We start from the raw sequence: 20,666 nt of genomic DNA, 5'->3' as shown, positions 1-20,666 counted from the left end.
AGTCGGCATCGCCACCGGGGGTTGCTGCTGGTTTAGGTGACCTGTATGACGTCCTGCGATTAGAGAAGTTAAAGTATGAGTTAAGGGGCTCTGCAGGGGGGTTTGAGAAAAAGTGGGGGATGTTAGTGACCGTGTTTGAGGCCCACTCCCCTACCTTATCCCAGTAACCGCATAACTCCACCTAACCTTTGGACATGTAAGGGGCAATTTAACATGGCCAATCCACCTAATCTGCAATTAATCTTAATGAACTCAAAAGACAGAATCATCATAGAATTTACAGTGCAGAATGAGGCCATTCGGCCCATTGAGTCTGCACCGGTCCTTGGAAAGAGCACACTACCTAAGCCACACATCCACCTATCCCCATAACCCAGTAACCCCACCTAACCATTTTGGATACTAAAGATAATTTAATATGGCCAATCCACTTAACCTGCACATTTTTGGACTGTGGGAGGAAACCGGAGCACCTGGAGAAAACCCACGCAGACACGGGGAGAATGTGCAGACTCCGCACAGACAGTGACCCAAGCCGGGAATTGAACCTGGGACCCTGGAGCTGTGAAGCAACTGTGCTACCATGTTGCCCACCCCACTGTGCTACCCACACCACTGTACTACCGTACTGCCCACCCAGGCCTTAGTCTTTTTATATAGATAGCTTTTATGAACAAGAAATTGCTATTATTTTATAGCTTGCATGTTGTAATGTAACTAAAGTATATTTCTATAAGATGACTTGTATTTATTGACTTTAATGATTTGGCTATTGAGTGCAATGCCAGCAGTCTTATTTTAAAGGCAATTAACATCACCATAAATACAACTAATCGGGGTTTTCCTAGTGTATCTCGGACATTCAGATTACTCAGCTCACCAAACATTGGGCATATTTAGTCCTGTTATTTGCTGAGGCAGAGGTAACACCAGGAAAATTGTTTGCTGCCAGTAAATTTCAGTGTTGATAGATGTAAAAACAGTATATAATATTTTCCTCTAAGCTTTGTATCTTATTAAACAAACCGTCTGCCCGATCTCTTCTGGAATAGATAAGTGGGGTATTGCAAATAGCTGTGCTCAGCTCTTCCATAAGAAAAGGAAGAGGAGTGTAAAACAAGTAGTGTGACATTTTCAATTCGTAAAATTATTTGACTTTTACGTATGCACGACCCTGGAAGAGGGTGTAGAAGGATGGGTTAGTAAATTTGCAGATGACACGAAGGTCGGTGGAGATGTAGATAGTGCTGAAGGATGTTATAGGATACAGAGGGACATAGATAAGCTGCAGAGCTGGGCTGAGAGGTGGCAGATGGAGTTTAATGCGGAAAAGTGTGAGGTGGTTCACTTTGGAAGGAGTAACAGGAATGCAGAGTACTGGGCTAATGGCAAGATTCTTGGTAGTGTAGATGAACAGAGCGATCTCGGCATCCAGGTACATAAATCCCTGAAAGTTGCCACCCAGGTTAATAGGGCTGTTAAGAAGGCATATGGTGTGCTAGCCTTTATCAGTAGGGGGATTGAGTTTTGGAGCCAAAGGTCATGCTGCAGCTGTACATAACTCTGGTGCGGCCGCTCCTGGAGTACTGCGTGCAGTTCTGGTCACCACATTATAGGAAGGATGTGGAAGTTTTGGAAAGGGTTCAGAGGAGATTTACTAGGATGTTGCCTGGTATGGAGGGAAGGTCTTCCGAGGAAAGGCTCAGGGACTTGAGGTTGTGTTCGTTAGAGAGGAGAAGGCTGAGAGGTGACTTAATAGAGACATATAAGATAGTCAGAGGGTTAGATAGGGTGGACAGTGAGAGTCTCTTTCCTCGGATGGTGATGACCAACACGAGGGGACATAGCTTTAAATTGAGGGGTGGTAGATATAGGACAGATGTCAGAGGCAGTTTCTTTACTCAGAGAGTAGTAGGGGTGTGGAACGCCCTGCCTGCAACAGTAGTAGACTCGCCAACTTTAAGGGCATTTAAGTGGTCACTGGATAGACATATGGATGAAAATGGAATAGTGTAGGTCAGATAGGCTTCAGATGGTTTCACAGGTCGGCGCAACATCGAGGGCCGAAGGGCCCGTACTGCGCTGTAATGTTCTATGTTCTAAACATAAATTATGGCACATGCCTCTTTCATGAAAAAAATGATGTTACATATAAATGTTGTGTGAACTTTATTGATACTTGCGAATAAAGACTTGCTTTTACAGATTATTTTTTCACATTCTCAGGATGCCTCCATCAATTTCACAGCCGATGACGTACTTTTAAGTAGTAGGAAATATGGCAGTGAATTACCGAACAGCTTGACCAGTTCATCTGTTTTTAGCGATATTGACTGAAGGATGAGTATTAGTTAGGACATTGTGAATAACTCCCCTGCTGCTTCACATAGTAGTACCATTGGATCTTTGATGCCCATCTGAAAGGACAGATGGAACCTTGGTTTAATGTCTCATCCAAAAGACAAGGTCTTGCATGATTTTAAGATTCCTTTTAGGCAATTGGGTTGATAGTTATAGTTCTGTAAGGCAGTTGTAATTTTGTTTATTGGTCATGGTCATATTAATTTATTGTGCTTTATAAATCATTTTTGTCTTCCAGAAAATGGCTGGGAGTTGTTGGTTTGGAAATCCATGCTCAGTTATGTTCCAACTCCAAACTATTCTCTGGGTCCAGGGTGCAATTTTCAGCACCTCCAAATTCATTGGTATCATTTTTAGATGCATCACTTCCGGGCACGTTACCAGTGAGTATTTTCAATGTCTCTACATTGGACTTGTAATAGAAATAATAGTGTTTTATATAACTGACTTTGGATAGGATTCCTAAAGATGTCTTTTGCTAAAGTAAATTTTTTGTCATACACTGTGCATTATATCTATGTAAACCATTTTTCAATTGATGTGAATTGTTAGGCACCTTGTCTGCTGCTGTTACCTCAATGTGAAAACTGCAGCAGAGAGTAAAGTAAAGAAGTATAATGAGCAAGTAACTCCAAAATTAAAGGGAATTACTGTGCGACTTGGTGGTTATGGTGCTCCAGTCAACTTTGAAATGCAGGGCGGTATGTGGCGCAGTGGATAGCACAGGGACTGCGGCGCTGAGGACCCGGGTTCGAAACCTAGCCCTGGGTCACTGTTTGTGTGGAGTTTGCACATTCTCCCCATGTCTGCGTGGGCTTCACTCACTCACACACCCCCCCCCCCCCCCCCCCCCCCCCCCCCCCCCCCCCCCCCCCCCCCCCCCCCCCCCCCCCCCCCCCCCCCCCACCACGATGTGCAGGCTAGGTGGATTGGCCACATTAAATTGCCACTTAATTGGGACACAAAAATAATTGGGTACTCTAAATTTATTTAAAAAACTTTGAAATGCAATATTGAATAGCTAACAACTCTTCATACCCACGCAATTTGTATCCTGTCAAATACATGCCAAGGAGCCAGATTAACCCTTTTCTCCTCACTAAGGAAACAACTGGTGTTTCGCCATCCAGTTTTAGATCCAAGAGTGAGTGGTGCATGAGTTTGTGCACAATATGGTCTCTACATTAACATCTCTATGTCTATTCTGTTTCCTTTCCTTTGCACGTTTTGCACTTATTTTTCCCCTGCTTTTGTTTTCGGGTGGCAGTTGTTCATTACTCTGCCATTCATATCTCCTCGAGACATGTTTTCTTTATTTATCCCGTATTAATCACTTCCTTTAGCCCTGCTCTACTAACTCTTGTTGTTTAATGTCTCCCATATTCCATCCTATCACAGATCTTGCCTTTTGTTCTTTTTCCATGTTCCCACCTTTTAAAATCTATTGCTACCTTTTTCCAATTGTGATGAATGGTCACCTACCTGAAATGCTAATTCAGTTCTCTCCATAGGTGTTGAATTATCTGCTGTGTATTTCCAGCATTTTCTGTGTTTACCTTTAACCAGTTTAATTTAAATTTCTAATATTATAGATTATGTAACATTTAGTACATGTTTTCATGTTCTCAAATTTGAGGGTTATTACTTAGACTTGTTTAAAAAAACAAAAGTCACAATTGTAAAACAAGAGTGCCACTCATGTGCAAGTTGTTAGACTATAAAACCGAGCTTTGCAGAAAAATAATAGTTGTGTAAAGGCTGCTAGACATGAATTCATTTTTACCACCATTTATGCGCTAATCAATTTATAGAAGGTAAATAATTTGTAGGAAAATTGATTTCTAGGAGCTAAGTGAATTATGATGCAGAAAGTTTTACAATACACAAATATTGTGTAGTAAAATAACTGAATGTTTTGAAGTTGAAGTAATTTGTTAGAAAATGTAGAACAAATCATGCTGGTTACCATTGCAATGTTTGAATTTCATTTGTCTAACATTTAACCATTAAGTTATAAACTTGGATCTAATTTATTTGGTTTTACCTATAACTAAAATTTGTACAAGTTGGAGGGGCATGTGTTTGACACCCTCTTACCACAGTCTATTGAGCTCTCAATCTTACACATCTGATTGAGAGGCAACAAACAGAAGATTGGTGTCTTCCAGCAAGTAGCAGAAAAATCATTGGGTTATCCCTAGGCGACTGCCAAAATCCTTTTATTCTTGAACAGCAGTTTTGGAGTCTTGGGAACAAATTACATTTTTGGCTGCCATTGGTGTGTCCTTGTGTACATCAGATCAAAGGAAGAATTCTCTTAAAAATAAACCTCAAAACCCAGCACATTTAGAAATTATATAGGATAGAGTGTTATTGAGGTGAGGTTATTCATGAAAGCACGCCGTCACAACCTTGCCCCTCGCCTGAGGTGTGGTTAAATTGCCACCATTCAGCTCTCCCCTTAAAGAAGAAAGCATCCTATGGTCATCTGGACTATGGCAACTTTACCTTTTGCCTATTTAGGGGAGGTCTTAAGCATATCTATACCCTGGAAATTCCTCAAAATAACTTTGCAGTTATCTATAATAATAATCTTTGTTATTGCCACAAGTAGGCTTACATTAACCCTGCAATGAAGTTGCTGTAAAAATTCCCTAGTCGCCACATTCCAGAACCTGTTTGGGTACACAGAGGAAGAATTCAGAATGCCCAATTCACCTAACAAGACATCTTTCAGGACTTGTGGGAGGAAACTGGAGCACCCGGAGGAAACCCACGCAGACACAGGGAGAACGTGCAAACTCCGCACAGTGACCCAAGCCGGGAATCGAACCTGGGTCCCTGGCGCTGTGAAGCAACAGTGCTAACCACTGTGCTACCGTGCTGCCCCTAACATTAAGGCAATAATGCCCAATGGAATAGTCCAACTTAAAAGAGGAAGATTTACAAGTTTTGGTTGCCAATAAACCAGAACCACATCTAACATGCATCACCACCTTCCCATTCAGAAAGAATATTTTGTGAAAATTTTTGGTAGATTAAAATGCTATTTATAATTTCAGGGAAGTTTGAAATAACCAAACCTGATGTGTTTGTCAGGTTGCCATGTCTGTCCAAATGCTCATTTATGTGGAGCATCTCTTCTCGTCTACAGTGTCAGCAGTATGTATCATCTATAAGATGCATTATAGGAACTCAACCAAGACTCCTTTGACAGCACCTTCCAAACCCACAACCACTAGCATCTTGAAAAATGAGGGCAGCAGATACATGGGAACACTACCACCTGGAAGCTGCCCTCCAAGACGTTCATCATCCTGAAATGAAAATACATTGCTGTTCCGTTACAATCACTGGGTCAAAATCCTGGAACTCCCTCCCTAACAGCACCGTGGGTGTATCTACACCACATGGGCTGCAGCAGTTCAAGAAGGTAGCTCACTCTCCAGAGCAATTATGGATGGCAATGCATGCTGGCCTAGGCAACTTGAAAAATAAACAAAGGTCTTCAAAACTATCTTTACATATTATGAGATTGATTTAAATAGTTAATGAGAAAACATTAACATTTTGATAAAATATTTGAACCAAGTCTCCATTCCCCTCACCTCGCCCTGCTTTGAGTGAATTTAGTATACTGTAGCTGTTTTTTTTGTATGAATTATTATTTTACTCTGACAGTGTGATCAACTTATACTTGTTGGTTCAGTGCATCATGCCGAGCTAAACACTAGCCTTTGTAAAGCCCATGCATTGAAGTTGAGAAATGTATTTTAAACAAATTACTTCTAATTTTCACTGGTTTAGTTTTTTTTTTTACTGATTTCAGTAGGAGGCAAATTGACATCATTGATTTTGGTTTTCTAAATGTGTTCCAAATTATGCAATTCAATCAGTTGCACATGACCTTCACTGACTTAAATGTCATTATGATTTTATATGCACCAACATTCATTTCATTTTAATCAACAATGCAATATTGAGCTGTGAAGAAGAGTCTGTGTGAAGATTTGTATAATTCATCATTCTGACTCGACAGAATTAGAATTTGTCTGATTTGGGAATGTTGGCTCATCAGATACTAGAATGAATGTCTGTAATTTGTTTGTGACTTTATTCTTAAAACAGCATCTTTAGTTGGTGCAGAACATGTTTTTGAATTGAATGTCTAATATGAGGGGTGCCTGTATGTTTGCAATGTAATCATTGTATTTCTTCATCCTCAAAAGGTTCTCAGCAAACACTGTGTTGAAGCAGCTGTGATGACTGGGTTGGCACTAAACTGTACCATTAACAAGAAATCCAAGTTTGACAGAAAACACTACTTCTACGCTGACTTGCCAGTAAGCTTGTGCATAGTTTCAAATAACCTCCCTGCTGAGTGCCCTCTTCACTTGTATTTACGACATGTTCAAAATATTGAAAATCATAACTTCTGGTGCCATTTAATATCTTAACTTATGACGTTGAATACAGACTCTTAAATAAAGTATTGTTGCTCATGAAATGTTCATGCTGTGACCTTGATCTTCAGTTCGTCTTCCATTTTTTAGTAATTGCTTCCCCATATCTATCATCTCGGGCCCAGTTTTCTCCCTCTCACAAGCGTAATGGTATTGAAGTCAATTGTTGGTCTCCTGCTGCCTTCCTGACCAAGATCAATTAATGCAACACATTTCTGGAATCAAATTTATAATTATTTTAATTTGAGAGATCTGGGCTGGTTTTGATTACCTGAGGGGGTCAAAGAGGAATTTTGGAGTATTTTCTTTTCTTTTGAGGTGGGAGGAGGGATGGTGTACAGATGGAAGGAATATTTAACCATTGTTGTGCTATCATGGCATAGACTTGATACAGCAGCTGATCTTTTTCCTACCTAACCTTTTTGTAGGCTTGCATATGGCTCCATTACTAAGTATTTGAACCTCCTGAATTATATGAGGATCCACCAATCCCTTTCTGACTGGCTACTGGAAGCATGTATTGTTGAGATGGCAATAGTATCACCAACCTACACTTTTTCTACATCCCTCCCCCAGGAACTCATGGGTTGCGTGCATATACACACCACCTGCTGTGTGTGGCCTTTGTCCAGTTAGCAGAAGGCAAACAGGAGTAGGCAGGATGGACTCTCGCTGCCAACCAGCAGTTCTGTCCAACTGTGAAACTGCAATTGAAAAATAAATAGCATGCAAGTTTATAACTGTGTTTATGCTTTACTGATTCTATTGTTGTGCCCTCCCTGCTCTTCCAACTCCCAATTTACTTTAAATGTTATCCACCTCTGTTCCTTTAGCTGTGCTGTATTTTACTTGATATTTGCGCTGCTTTAGTTTCATTTGTTTTTAGTTCCTGTTATGTTACTATCAGGACACAGCATTGCAAAGGCTAATGGGTCATATTGTTTATTTTGCCACGTTACCTCCAGCAACAAGGTTGATGAGAATTTAATAATGTAAATTTTCTGCGAGCAGATAAGTTTAAATAGATATTTGCTTTAAGAAAAAGTACTATTGAGATTTATTTTTGTTCTAATTATCAGCACACCCTGAAGGATATTTAAACACTTTATATTAAAGATTTGTGGCAGTTAAATCTCTGAATTTAATTTGGTTGATCTCAAGGTTCCTCAGCAGACATTTTGAGAATTTATTTTTGTTATACATGTAGATTGGCTATCAGATAACACAGCAGAGATGTCCAATTGCCATCAGTGGAAGCCTTGCATATAGCCTTTGTGTTGGGAAAAACAGAAATCATATGATACCTAAATTGGTGCGAATCAAACAAATCCAATTGGAACAGGATAGCGGCAAAAGTCTCCACGATGATGCAAGAACCCAAACATTAATTGATTTAAATAGGGCTGGTACGTATAACTAGTAAAATTTACAATATAATATTGGCATTTTACCCCTTTTTAATTTACAGATAAGATTATGTTTTGGAGCTGTCGAAGATAAAATGGTGGAATGAAGAGGGCCACGTGACTGATTTCTGCCTGACAACAAGCCTGGGTGGTTTGTTGCCATGGGGACAAATAGGGCTCAAGCTGTGAGACCCGAGCAAAGTCCAAAGTTCTTTGATTGTAACATACGTTGGGTTGTCCTGTGATGCGGCACTGTTTGAATGCAAGTTCTTTCAAATTGCCTTTCTCCATGAAAATTATTTTCCTGTCTCTCTTTTCCAAACCCAACGTTCCCATTGCTACTCTTGCATTTTGACAAAAAATTGTCATTTTATTTGCCAAATATTGTTGATTGCAGGGGTTGGTTTGATGGAGATTGTTATGGAACCTGATATGTGTTGTGGAGATGAAGCGGCAGCAGCCGTTCGAGAACTTCAACTTATCTTACAGACACTTGGTACAAGCCATGGAAATATGGCAGGTAAAGAAGATGTTTTTTAATTCCGGAATAGAAAGCTTAAAACCTACACTTATTTAAATGTAATACTCATTGTTATGAAACGACCAATTTCATGAAAAAAACACTTTTTTGAGGATTTCATATCAAACAAAATGTGCAGAAATTTGGAAAGGATGCTGACTTAACAGTTTTTGTATGGATAGGGAATTAAAAATATTAAATGTGATAGGAATTGGGAATTTTGTTGGTTTAACAAGTAGAAAAAGTATAGTTAAGAAAACTTACGTTTTACAACATGGACTTTGTCAAAAATGCAGACTCGTATTCAGATAGTTGTCCGAAGCCCAAAGGTACATCATCCAAATGTCATATTTAGTTACCAGACAGTGAATGTCACTAAGCTGTTTGACTGCAAGAGACATCACAACCAAGCTTGATCTTCATTATAAACCTTTTACCAGCTTGTTTAGTTTTCCTTCCCTCAAATCAATTAACTTTCTGCTCGTGCCTGCTATGGAATATGGTTCTCCTTTCAGCCATCCTTTGGTACTTCACCTATGTGCCTCTTATTCAGATGTGAGTCTTGAAAGTAGGTGTCGGTAATTAATTTGGTCATCGAGAGTGGACTTATTACAGCAATTGTGTCTTTGCATGATGTGCATAAATGCATGCACACAGTTCCAGCAGGTGCACTTGATAGCAATGAGGTGCAGTGACCCTGTTTGATTCCTCTCAATTGCTCTGCATTCTAGTGAGTGGAGGGACAATAAGCTACAACAGGTTAATACAGGGATCAATAAATTATGCAGGAGGATAGCGCGCCCCCCCCCCCCCCCCCCCCCCCCCCCAAGCGGGGAAGAAGTTGTTTTTGAATCTGTTTGTGTGTGTTCTCAGAGTTTTGAATCTTCTGCCCGATGGAAGAAGTTGGAAAAGCGAGTAAGCCGTGGGTGGGGGGGGGGCAAAACCCACGCAGACATGGGGAGAATGTGTAAACTCCACACGGACAGTAACCCAGAGCTGGGATTGAACCTGGGACCTCCGTACCGTGAGGCAGCAGTGCTAACCACTGTGTCACCGTGCCACCCCCAAAGTGATGATGTACTTGAGGGTTCAAAGAAAAATTTGTTGCATTAGAATTAAGGAATGATAGAGTGGTTATGCTGCTTGTGTGTATCGCAGACCACTAAATAGTGGGCAGGAAATAGCAAGTTTGCAGACAATTTAAAGAAAGGTACAAGTCTACTGATAATAAGGGAATTCAGTTATATGTACTGGGAATATAATGATGCAAAAGGCAAAAAGGAGAGGAATTCCAGAAATTTTACAAGAGGTTTACTTGGCCAGTATGTTTCCAGCCTAATGAGGAAGGAAGCAGTGTTGGATGTAACTCTGGGAAATAAAGTGGGACAAGTGGAGCATATTTCCGTGGGATAGCATTTGGGAACTGATCACAATAACACTGGTTTTAGAGTCATGTGGGGGGAAAAGGACATGGAAAAATTAAATGTAAAAATGTTGAACTGGAGGAGGGTTAATTTCACGGAGTTGAAAAGGAATCTGGCCTACATGGATTGGAATCAGGATTCACAGTTAAAACTGAAAATGAGCAATGGGAGGCCTTCACAGAGGAGATTATTCAGGTACGTGCTGGGCACATTCACATGAAAGACAAAGGAAGCGCATCCAAAGCTCCTTGGATGACTATAGAAACAGGAATTAAATTGAAACAGTAAAAGGAGACTTATGACAAATTGTTGAGAAGGTGTGTTTTAACCCCTGAGTGTTGTGTCTGCACCTTAAGAATAACATGTGTGGCTTTGCCATGGACCTCTGATGATGAAACAGCAGAGCAGCACCAGGAGTAGAAACAACTTCAACATTAGCTGCCCTCTCCTCGGCCAAAGGCTGCTCTAAAGGACAGAGTTCCAACTTGAAGGAGCCGATAACTTTATACAAGTTCCAGGAAGAGGATCAGCTTATTCAACGTGACTTGAGTAGCAGCATCTCAGAAGACTCGGGCTTTCATGGCAGATTTCTGCTGACATCTGCAGCCAATTGGAATAAGAGCTCTTTCACGGTGAGCCCAGCGGGTTTGCGTTCCCAGTAGTCATTATGAGCTGTTATCGTAAATGTATCTCCCAGGTTACTATTTGCCAGGATTGCCAATTACATCCACTTTGCTATTAATGAGGCCAGTCAGAGCCAGAGGGCTGTCACATTTGCTACAATGACTAGATTCTCATTTGTACAAGGATCATAGACTGCATGCATATGGCAGTCCAGACACCCTCAGAGCAGCAAGTGTTTTTTGTCATCTGGAAGAATTGCACTTGTAACCACTAGAAGGTTTTCATTCATGTTTATGCAAAATATTCTGGAAGCTGCTATGATGCATTCATTCTGCTCCAGGCATATCTCCCACAGGTCTTGCACTTCAAAGTAAATTCAGTACATGACTCCTTGGAGTTGGGAGCTACCCTCTAAGGACATGGTTGATGCGACATGTGAAAAGCCCATTACTGCAGAAAGTAAGGGCAATTTCTGTTGATTCCCTTATTTCCTGTTTGTTTTACTTTTGTCGTTATCATTTTTGGTCCAAGGATATTTAATGGACATATACCTTTAAATCAAGCAGGGAAGTGAGAGGAACTCAAAAGTTGCAATATAGTACATTGTGTGCTATGAAGATTTAGATTTTGAACAGAAGAATTCAGACTTTATGGCACCTGAGAGACCGGAGGGATTTTGATTGAGTGATTGGCTGATAGCCAATGGATTGGCTAAGGACCGTATCTTGCCCAGCGATAGACAGTGATTGGGTTCAGCCAGGTGGAGGTTTTCACAGAACCCAGAGAGAAGCTCCTGGAACCTGAACAAAGAAGCTGTGAGTTGCTCTCTCTCCCCCTCTTTCTCCAAAAAAGTTACTTGCTTACTGTTTCTGAGACTGCAGTCTCAGAGATCCTGATGAATCTACAATGAAAGCCATTACAGAATGAAAGCAAAGACATCCAACTGAAGGCCTGGACCGAGAATCTAACTGGAAGATGTCTATCTGAAGCAAAGACTTTTATCCTTTTACTTTTCGTATTTTAAAAAAAAATGTATATTAAACTGTTTTCATAAGCAAAATCATACAAAACAATTGACCGAAGTTACACAATAACAGAATTAGACTAACAAGCAAAAGCACACGTTTACTTAACCCCAAGAAACTGAACGAAACCCTTTAACAGCTGACGTTAACTAGCTCCTTAAAGGAAATGAATGGCTGCCATCTTGGGTAGAACACTTCTATTGATCCTCTAATGGTGTACTTGACCTTCTCCAAATGCCCATATCTCAACATCCAGAATAGGACCCAACTCACCTCCCATCTCGCCCTCAAACTGGCTAACCTCCCCTTCACAAACAGGTCTCCAAACCCTTCCACTCCCATGACTTGAACGTCGAGTCCAAATTCGCTGACAGAAAAAGGTGGTTATTGCAAATGGGGGCCAGCAAAGACAGTGAACAGAGCTTAAAATGCTGCCTGAACTACTTCCAGATTCTCTGGGTGGACACCACTACTTGATCTGGAACTACAAAGCAGCTTTATTGTCTTTTCCATAGAGGCTCCTGGGTCCGTAATATAGAGGAGTAGGTCATCTGCATAAAGGGACCCCTAATGCTCCACCACTCCCCCACTTATCCCCCTCCCCTTAACAGAGTATCTCGGCACTATTGCAAGCAGTTCTATTGCCAAAGCAAACAAGAGCAGAGACAGTGCCTCATGTCCCCTCTCTCGTGCCCCGATTCAATGGGAAGGAGCCAGAATTCAGAGCACTCATCTGAACACTAGCAGTGGGGGCTATACAGTAGTCAAATCCAGGCGATAAACTCGTGTCCAAATCTGAATCTCAAACAGATACTCGACTCTATCAAATGCTTTTTCGGTATCTAGGGAAATAATCCCCTCTAGTTCGGGCACCGAGTAGGGGTAAAGGACAATATTTAGCAGGTGAGTTATATTGGTGACAATTGCCTATCTTAACAAAGCCTGTTGGATCCTCCGAAATCACCTCTGGGAGGCAGGACTCCAGCCACAGTGCCAGCATTTTAGCAAGTAGAGTGAGAAAGGTCGATATGACCCACATTCTGTGGAGTCTTTATCTTTCTTGAGAATCAAGGAAATAGAGGCCCATGTGAAGGTAGAGGGCAATCAACCCCGGGATAAGGAATCATTAAACATATCCAGAATTAAAGGTATCAACTCCTCTGCAAATGCCACATAAAATTCAAGGGGGAAGCCATTCGGGCCAGCTGCTTTAACAATCTGCATCAAACCAATGCATTTCATGATTTCCTCTGGGAATTTTAACTCATCGCTCCTCTTCCTCCTCTATAGCTGGGATGGATAAGCAATCCAAAACGTCGGTCATGAGCAATCCCTCAGGTGGAGACTCCGATCGATAGAGACCCGAATAGAACAATTCGAAAACCGAATTAACCTGATAATATTAATCTTTATTATTGTCACAAGTAGGTTTACATTAACACTGCAATGAAGTTACTGTGAAAAGCCCCTAATCGCCACACTCCGGTGCCTATTCGGGTACACCGAGGGAGAATTCAGAATATCCAATTCACCTAATAGCACGTCTTTCAGGACTTCTGGGACAAAACCGGAGCACCCGGAGGAAACCCACGCAGTCATGGGGAGAATGTGCAGACTCCGCGCATACAGTCCTAGTTACATCTGTGTACGATCTCTGGGAAACTGGCTGTCCCTTCCGCTAGTGAGCTAAGAGGCAACTGGTCATCTTCCCGTGTTCATAAAACATGCCCACATACCCCTCGAGAGTTGCAGCTGGCACACCGCTCTAATGTAGTGTCCAATTTCCATGGTGGATGCCGGGAGGGACCTGACTCTGGTGGCAAATCAACAAAGTGAAGGGCATGGTCCAAAATCCCAATTACTGAGTAACCAGCCACCACCACAGAAGGGAGGGCAATTTTGGACACTAAGGGCAATTTATCATGGCCAATCCACCTAACCTTCACATCTTTGGACTGTGGGAGGAAACCAGAGCACCCGGAGGAAACCCACGCAACACGGGGAGAATGTGTAAACTCCACACGGACAGTGACCCAGAGCCGGGAGTGAACCTGGGACCTCGGCACCGTGAGGCAGCAGTGCTACTCACTGCGCCACCCTGCTGCCCAGTTTGGAGCATAGATATTAACCAGAACCACCGGAGTGCCCACCAAGGAGCCACAGACCATAACATATCTGCTATTGGGGTCGTCCAAGATCTTGGCAGGAGAAAACTGAACCCTTTTATTAATTCATTTTGCCGCATTCGGGGCCCTACCATTGAAGCCTGAATGAAAGACTTGTCCCACCCACACTTTCCACAGCCATGACTGGTCTGTGACATGCAAATGAATCTCTTAAAAAATCGCCATGTTGGAATTTAAACTCTTTTTATTTGGAACTGTTTTTATTAAATTTTTAGCATTTTATACAAAATTGCAAAACAAACAAACAGTAACCAGTAACCAAACGCAAACACAAAACAAATCCCAAAACGACCTTCCACCCCGTGAAACAAAATCCTCTGCTTACTCACCCCCCACCCAACAGCTGACCGTGACCAATTTTCTGCGATACAGTATAAATGGGTGCCATCTCCGGTAGAACCCTTCAATCAACTCCCTATTATGGGTCAGGGTTTAGAGAACATCAAAGTGTATTATGAAGTTCACTTGACCCACAACTTTCAATCGATAATGGTTATGGGGAGCACAAGGTCTCACTTTACAGGTGTGATGCAACTGAGAACTAAAAGTATTTTTAAACAAAACCAATGTTAATTCTATGAATCCAGTTAACATTTTATAAACACACAGTAAACATCTTATCAACTACCAACCCAAATAACCCCCCCAAAAGATACAGGGCGGAATTCTCCGCTCCCCACGTGGCATGGGAGAATCGTCGGAGGGCCTCCTGATATTTTTTATGCCCCCCTGGCACCCCCAGCGATTCTGTTCCCCCCCCCCCCCCCCCCCCCCGGGGCTCGGAAAAATTACTGCTCGCCGTCTTTTTCACGGCGATTCACCGAGCCCGATGGGCCCAGCGGCCGGCCCTTCACGCCCGTTTCACCACAGCAGCAACCACACCTGGTCGCTGACGTCGTGAAACGGGCGCCAGATGCCCGTTTGTGGCATCTAGGGGCCCGATTTGGACGGGAGCACCGCGACTGTGCTCGGGAGGGGACAGGCCCGCGATCGGTGCCCACTGATCGTTGGGCCAGTGTCCAAAACGGACGCACTCTTTCCCCTCCGCCGCCTGGCAAGATCAAGCCGCCACGTCTTGCCAGGCGGCGGTGGAGAAAGACGCACCGCGCATACACGGGTTCGTGCCGTCTGCGCGCTGATGTCATCCGCGCAAGCGCGGGCTGGAACTGGCAACCCGCGCACTCGCAAATGACATCAGAAAGCGTCATTTCCGGCACGACGAGGTCGCGGCCGGGAACGACAGGGGCCCGCTCCTAGCCCCCTGGGTGCGGGTGAATTAGGTGCGGGGAGCGGGCCCCGAGGCTGTCGTGAAGCTCGGCCAATTTCACGACGGCCATCCCGATTTTTATCGGGAGCAGAGAATACCACCCACAGTACTCTATACATAACGCTTAATGACTCCAAACAACGTCCATAAGTAAACAAAAACCTTTTTAACAAAGACAGTAGATTTGTGTTCCTTACAGAAACGGGTATCACTTTGAAATCATCAAGTGATCTGGAGACATTCTTTTAGATTGCAGAGAGAGATCAGTACACATCTGCTTGCTTTGAATACAGCTCTCCAACTGAAAACGAAACTACAACCAGAGCCAAAACAGCTCCCAGCTCAAAGCGAAAATATAAGCCAAGCAGAGCCCAGCACCACCCCCAGAATGACATCAGTGCAGCCATTTGATAAAGCACACTTTTCTTAAAGGGACATACACATGACATCTCCCCCCAAGAAAAAAAATAAGGTAAGGACATCTGCCCCCGCACCCTTACACAGCTACGGCACATCTGAAACCCCAAAGATAGCCATCAAAGGACAGGGCTCTATATCAAACTTTAGAATTGGCGTCATGGTGCTGAAAAGGGACCTCCAAAAACGCACCAGCTCGGAACAGGACCAGAACATGTGTATGTGGTATGCAGGCCACCTCAAGCAGCGCTCGCACCTATTAGGGACTGGTTTAGCACACTGAGCTAAATCGCTGGCTTTTAAAGCAGACCAAGGCAGGCCAGCAGCACGGTTCAATTCCCGTACCAGCCTCCCCGAACAGGCGCCGGAATGTGGCGACTAGGGGCTTTTCACAGTAACTTCATTGAAGCCTACTTGTGACAATAAGCGATTTTCATTCATTTCATTTCCTCCATCCCCTTGAAAAATGACTCATCCTAGCCTGAGTGAGGTGCGCTCGAAACACTATCTTTAGCTGGATAAGGCTCAGTCTTGCACACAACCACATGGCGTTCACCCTCTGCAGTGCCTCACTTCATGCTTCCTCCTCCAGTATTGTTCCCAATTCCTCCACCCATTTAGCCTTTACCCCTTTCGACGAACTCAATTCTTCCCCTATGATCCGTTCATACGTGTCGGATATAGTGCCCTCCTCCGACCTAAACAAGAGAGAATCCGTCCCAATAAGGATGTTGGCGGCACCACTGGGTAATCCAAAAAAAACCCCTCTTAACAAAGCTCTGTACCTGGAGGTACCTAAGCATGTCTGAGCCTGGCAGCCCACATTTCTCCTTTAGGTTGGCAAACCCCCCTTCCAAGAAAAAAAAATCGCCCATTCTCTCCATCCCATTTTCTTTCCATACACCAAATGTGGCATCCAGCCATGCCTTCCTGGATCAAAACAGGTGGTTAGCACAAATGCGAGCCAGCCTTGAAGCTGCCCCCAACTTGAAATGCTGGTGGAGTGGTCTCCATATTTTTAGCGTGGGCACCACCACTGGGTTCGCTGAGTATTGTTGGCGCCGTTCCCTGTGACCCCAAACCTGCCCCCCTGCATGACGCATGACCCCGACTCGATCTTAACCCAGAGAGCCCCGGGCGCCGCACCACCAACACCACCGCATTGGCCGCCCAAAATTGGTCCGGCAAATTTGGCAGAGCTAGACCCCCTGCATGTCTTCCCCTCTGGAGGATCCCCCTCCAAATCCTTGGGGCCTTACCCGCCCAAATAAAGCCGGAAATAAGCTGCTCGACCCTTCAGAAAATTGACTTGGGCAGGAGCACTGGAAGACACTGAAATAAAAATAAAAACCTCTGCAGGATGTTCATCTCAACAGATTGATCCCAGCCCGCCAACAATAACAGGAGACTATCCCACCTCTGCAAGTCTGCCTTAACTCTACTCAGGCTTGTATAATTCAACTACCGGAGCCGCGGCCAATCCCCACCCACCTAGACTTCTAAGTATGGAAAGGAGTCTGTCTCTCATTGCGCATCAATTAAATAGTCCTTTCCCTCATGTCTCTTTTAGCTATGCCGGGTACACCACACCGAATTGGGCTCCGCTTTCATACACGACGGCCGTGGCTTTATTGAACGCAGCCCTCTTTGCCAGCTCGGCTCCCACATCTTGGTAAAACATGATGGCATGGCTTTCCCATTTGAAGTCACGATGCTCCCTCGCCCATCTCAAAATCTGCTCTTTCTCTTTGATGCTACGGAACTTCATTATTACTGCACGTGGTGGATCCTCAGGATGAGGCCTCTGCCTGAGTGTGCAGTGGACTTGATCCAACTCAGGCGGGGACCTGAATCCACCGCCACCTTCCCGGATGTGAATCCACCCTTCCCCACCATCTTCCCGAGCATCTCTGCAAAGTACTCTGTGGCTTTTGGGCCTTCCATCCACTCTGGCTGCCCCACATTTTGAACATTTTGACACCTGGTCTGATTCTCCAAATCATTTACCTTGGCCTTCAGCTCTATATGTTTCAGTCACCATGTGAATCTATCTGATTTATTTACTCGTCTCTCAGTCCGGAAGAAAGTACTCTCGAACACGTTCGTACTTCAGAATATTCTTTATTACGATCGGGGCCGCTCTCTAGGTATTCCAGGGAACCACCTCGGAGAGTGACAAAGTTTTGCTCAAAACATCCTTCTTTTATATGTATTGTTAGGGGGCTGTCCCTTACATTCACTTGAGCTCGCCCCATTACAAAGCGTAAATTTGTTATTGCAATAGTTCCAGTACATAATTTGGGGTTATCTATTGGCACATGAGTATGTAGCCGTCTTAGCTTAATTAGCAGGTGTTAGCTATAGTTGCAAGCGGCTCCCACATTTCATATCCTGTCATCTGGCCATCTTCCTTGTTTCTCAAGGCTATTTGACTTACAGTCATGAGTCGGCTCACGACTTCAAATATAAACTCCCTTATCTCAGTAAGTTCATTATCCTTCAATAACAAGCTCCTCCACTTGTGATTTTCCACTAATGTATCCCATTCATTCTGGCTCTTAAGCTTTGCTTCACATCCTCATTCATTCTGGCTCTTAAGCTTTGCTTCACATCCTCATTCCCCCCTTTGATCATTCCATGATCACACAGCCCTCAGGGGCTTATCCTTGAGAGTCTGAGGAATTCCTCTGGGAAATCATCCTTTGGTCCAACGTCCTCATACACATTTTCGGCACCTACTAGATCCTGCTTGTCTAACTGGGGAAGCCTCTGTAGCATCTGGCATCACAGAGGCGCAGCCAGATACTCGCGGCTTATGTCCTTTGCATCGGTAGTTCCACAGGCATCGGTAGCGATCGCAGGTCAGTGATCCACTGGTAGTCAGGAAGCGAGGTTTTTGTTCATCCTGATGAATAATGGTGGTACAAGTGTCCACGGGAGTCGCCGTCCGCAAGGTCTTGCCGGTGGTGCTGTTGATACAACTGAAAGTGTCCTCGCGGCAGAGGCGCAGTATTCATCCTCCGGGTCTGCACAGTCGGTCCCTAGTGAATGTAAACTGGATGGCGCTGGCGAGGATCACTAGTAAAAAGAGCAGCTTCATCTTGGGGTCCTGCTTCTAGCCCGAGTAAGGTCGTATGTACCTAAAACTTAAAACAAGAGTTAATAATCATGAAAACTTCACTAGCTTACAGTATTGGATGTGGACCCACGCGTTGCGTCCTTCAACTTTGACTGCCGATGGGGTGGTTAGGAGAACTTGGAACGGTCCCTCCCAACGTGGTTCCAACCCCTTCCGCGTCCAATTGCGGATCATCACATGATCTCCTGGTTGCACAATATCGGAGCTGGCCAAGGGTGGCACTTTCTCTTGTGCGGCACGTACTAATAAGTGGAGACTCTTTAATACTTTAGTCAAGGCTGTTATGTAATTGGCCATTTCTGTAGTCATGTGGTGGAACTGGACCTCTTGGGGAATCTCACAATCCCATGGAGTGCGGCGAGGTCTTCCATACAGGATTTCCGCAGGGCTTAATCGAGTCTTTCCTGCTGGGGTGGTTCTTATTTGAAAGAGTGCAATAGGTAATAGTTTGAGCCAAGTGGGTCTAGTCTCAGCTTGTAATTTAGAAAGCTTAGTCTTTAAAGTCTGGTTAGCTCTTTCCACTATCCCAGCTGCTTGGTGTCTGTAGGCGCAGTGTAACTGCTGTTTAATTCCCAGTTGAGTGCAGAATTCTTTATTGACCTGTCCCACAAAGTGAGGTCCATTATCAGAGCTTAAACGATAGGGAATTCCAAACCTTGGTACAATTTCACGCATAAGAACTTTTACTACAGTTGAAGCCTTATTATCTACAGTAGGATAGGCCTCTATCCATTTACTAAACACATCAACAATCACTAATACATGCTTGTAACATCTTTCCAACTCAATGTAGTCCAACTGCAGGGTCTCAAAGGGACCTTCAGGCAATGGTGTCTTTCCTGGCTCACAGGGCACTGCCTTACCAGGGTTATACTGCTGGCATATCAAGCAGCGACTGCTAATTCGTTGGGCTATCTCCTGAAGTCTGGGATGCCACCAGGTTTTTAACAATATATCACCTGTAGTGCAAGCACCACAATGAGCTGCAAAGTGTACACATTCGGTCACCCAGGCCGCTAATGCATCAGGCATACAGGTTTGTCCTGCCGGGGTGACCCACAGCTTACTTTCTTTATCATATGTACATCCTAATCCTTCCCATAACTTTTTATCGCTAGCACGAGCGTCCTCCTGTAGCTGGATTACGTCAGTAATAGTCGGCATAGGTTTTTCAGAGGGCGACTTGCCTTTTGAGCTTTTAGTCTGGCTCATCATTTTAGGCACCAGCATTTCTTTTGAATGGGAGGCTTCTTTTGCTTGGTGGTCTGCCTGCCTATTTCCTTCATCTACTGGAGTTTTTCCTTTCGTATGGGCAGTACACTTTATCTCTGCTACCTTTTCTGGGAGCATAAGGGCTTGGAGTAACTGGGTCACCAGCTGCTGGTGGGAAATCGGAGTTCCAGCTGATGTTAAGAATCCTCTATTCTTCCATAATTGTCCAAAGTCATGCACAACTCCAAAGCCATATCGGGAGTCTGTATATATATTTACCTTCTTTCCTGCTCCTAATGCACATGCACGTATTAGTGCGAACAATTCTGCTTGCTGGGCCGAGATGGAGTTTCAAATGCTGCTGATTCTACTGTCTTCCCCACCCTGGTTGACTATAGCATATCCTGATAACCGCTCCCCCCTTTCACCGATGGAAGCACTTCCATCTGTGAACATGGTCAGGTCTGGGTCGTTAAGAGGGGCATCCGATAGGTCCTCCCTGACAGATGAATCGTCCTTTATAAGTGACATGCAATCGTGTCCAGGGTGTTTTTGCTCAAGGGGTGGATTGGTGAGAAAATTTGCAGGATTAATAGTGGTGCAATGGTGGAATTGGAGCTTC

At 43.9% G+C, this 20,666-nt stretch overlaps 1 protein-coding gene across 3 annotated transcripts in view; it reads left to right on the top strand.

The window, feature by feature from the left end:
* The window catches only part of gatb (glutamyl-tRNA(Gln) amidotransferase, subunit B), a 254,894-nt gene that overhangs the window by 149,665 nt on the left and 84,563 nt on the right, over positions 1–20,666 (top strand). For all 3 annotated transcript variants that reach the window (XM_038791991.1, XM_038791993.1, XM_038791994.1), the window contains 4 exons: positions 2,600–2,744; positions 6,591–6,704; positions 8,032–8,230; positions 8,628–8,750. In XM_038791991.1, coding sequence (XP_038647919.1) covers positions 2,600–2,744; positions 6,591–6,704; positions 8,032–8,230; positions 8,628–8,750 — 581 coding nt within the window. The remainder of the gene's footprint in view (positions 1–2,599; positions 2,745–6,590; positions 6,705–8,031; positions 8,231–8,627; positions 8,751–20,666) is intronic.

Source organism: Scyliorhinus canicula, chromosome 3 (genome assembly GCF_902713615.1).
Source record: "Scyliorhinus canicula chromosome 3, sScyCan1.1, whole genome shotgun sequence".
Taxonomy (NCBI): domain Eukaryota; kingdom Metazoa; phylum Chordata; class Chondrichthyes; order Carcharhiniformes; family Scyliorhinidae; genus Scyliorhinus; species Scyliorhinus canicula.
The sequence above is the reverse complement of the archived record's forward strand: the minus strand, read 5'-3'. Positions and strand labels throughout refer to the sequence as shown.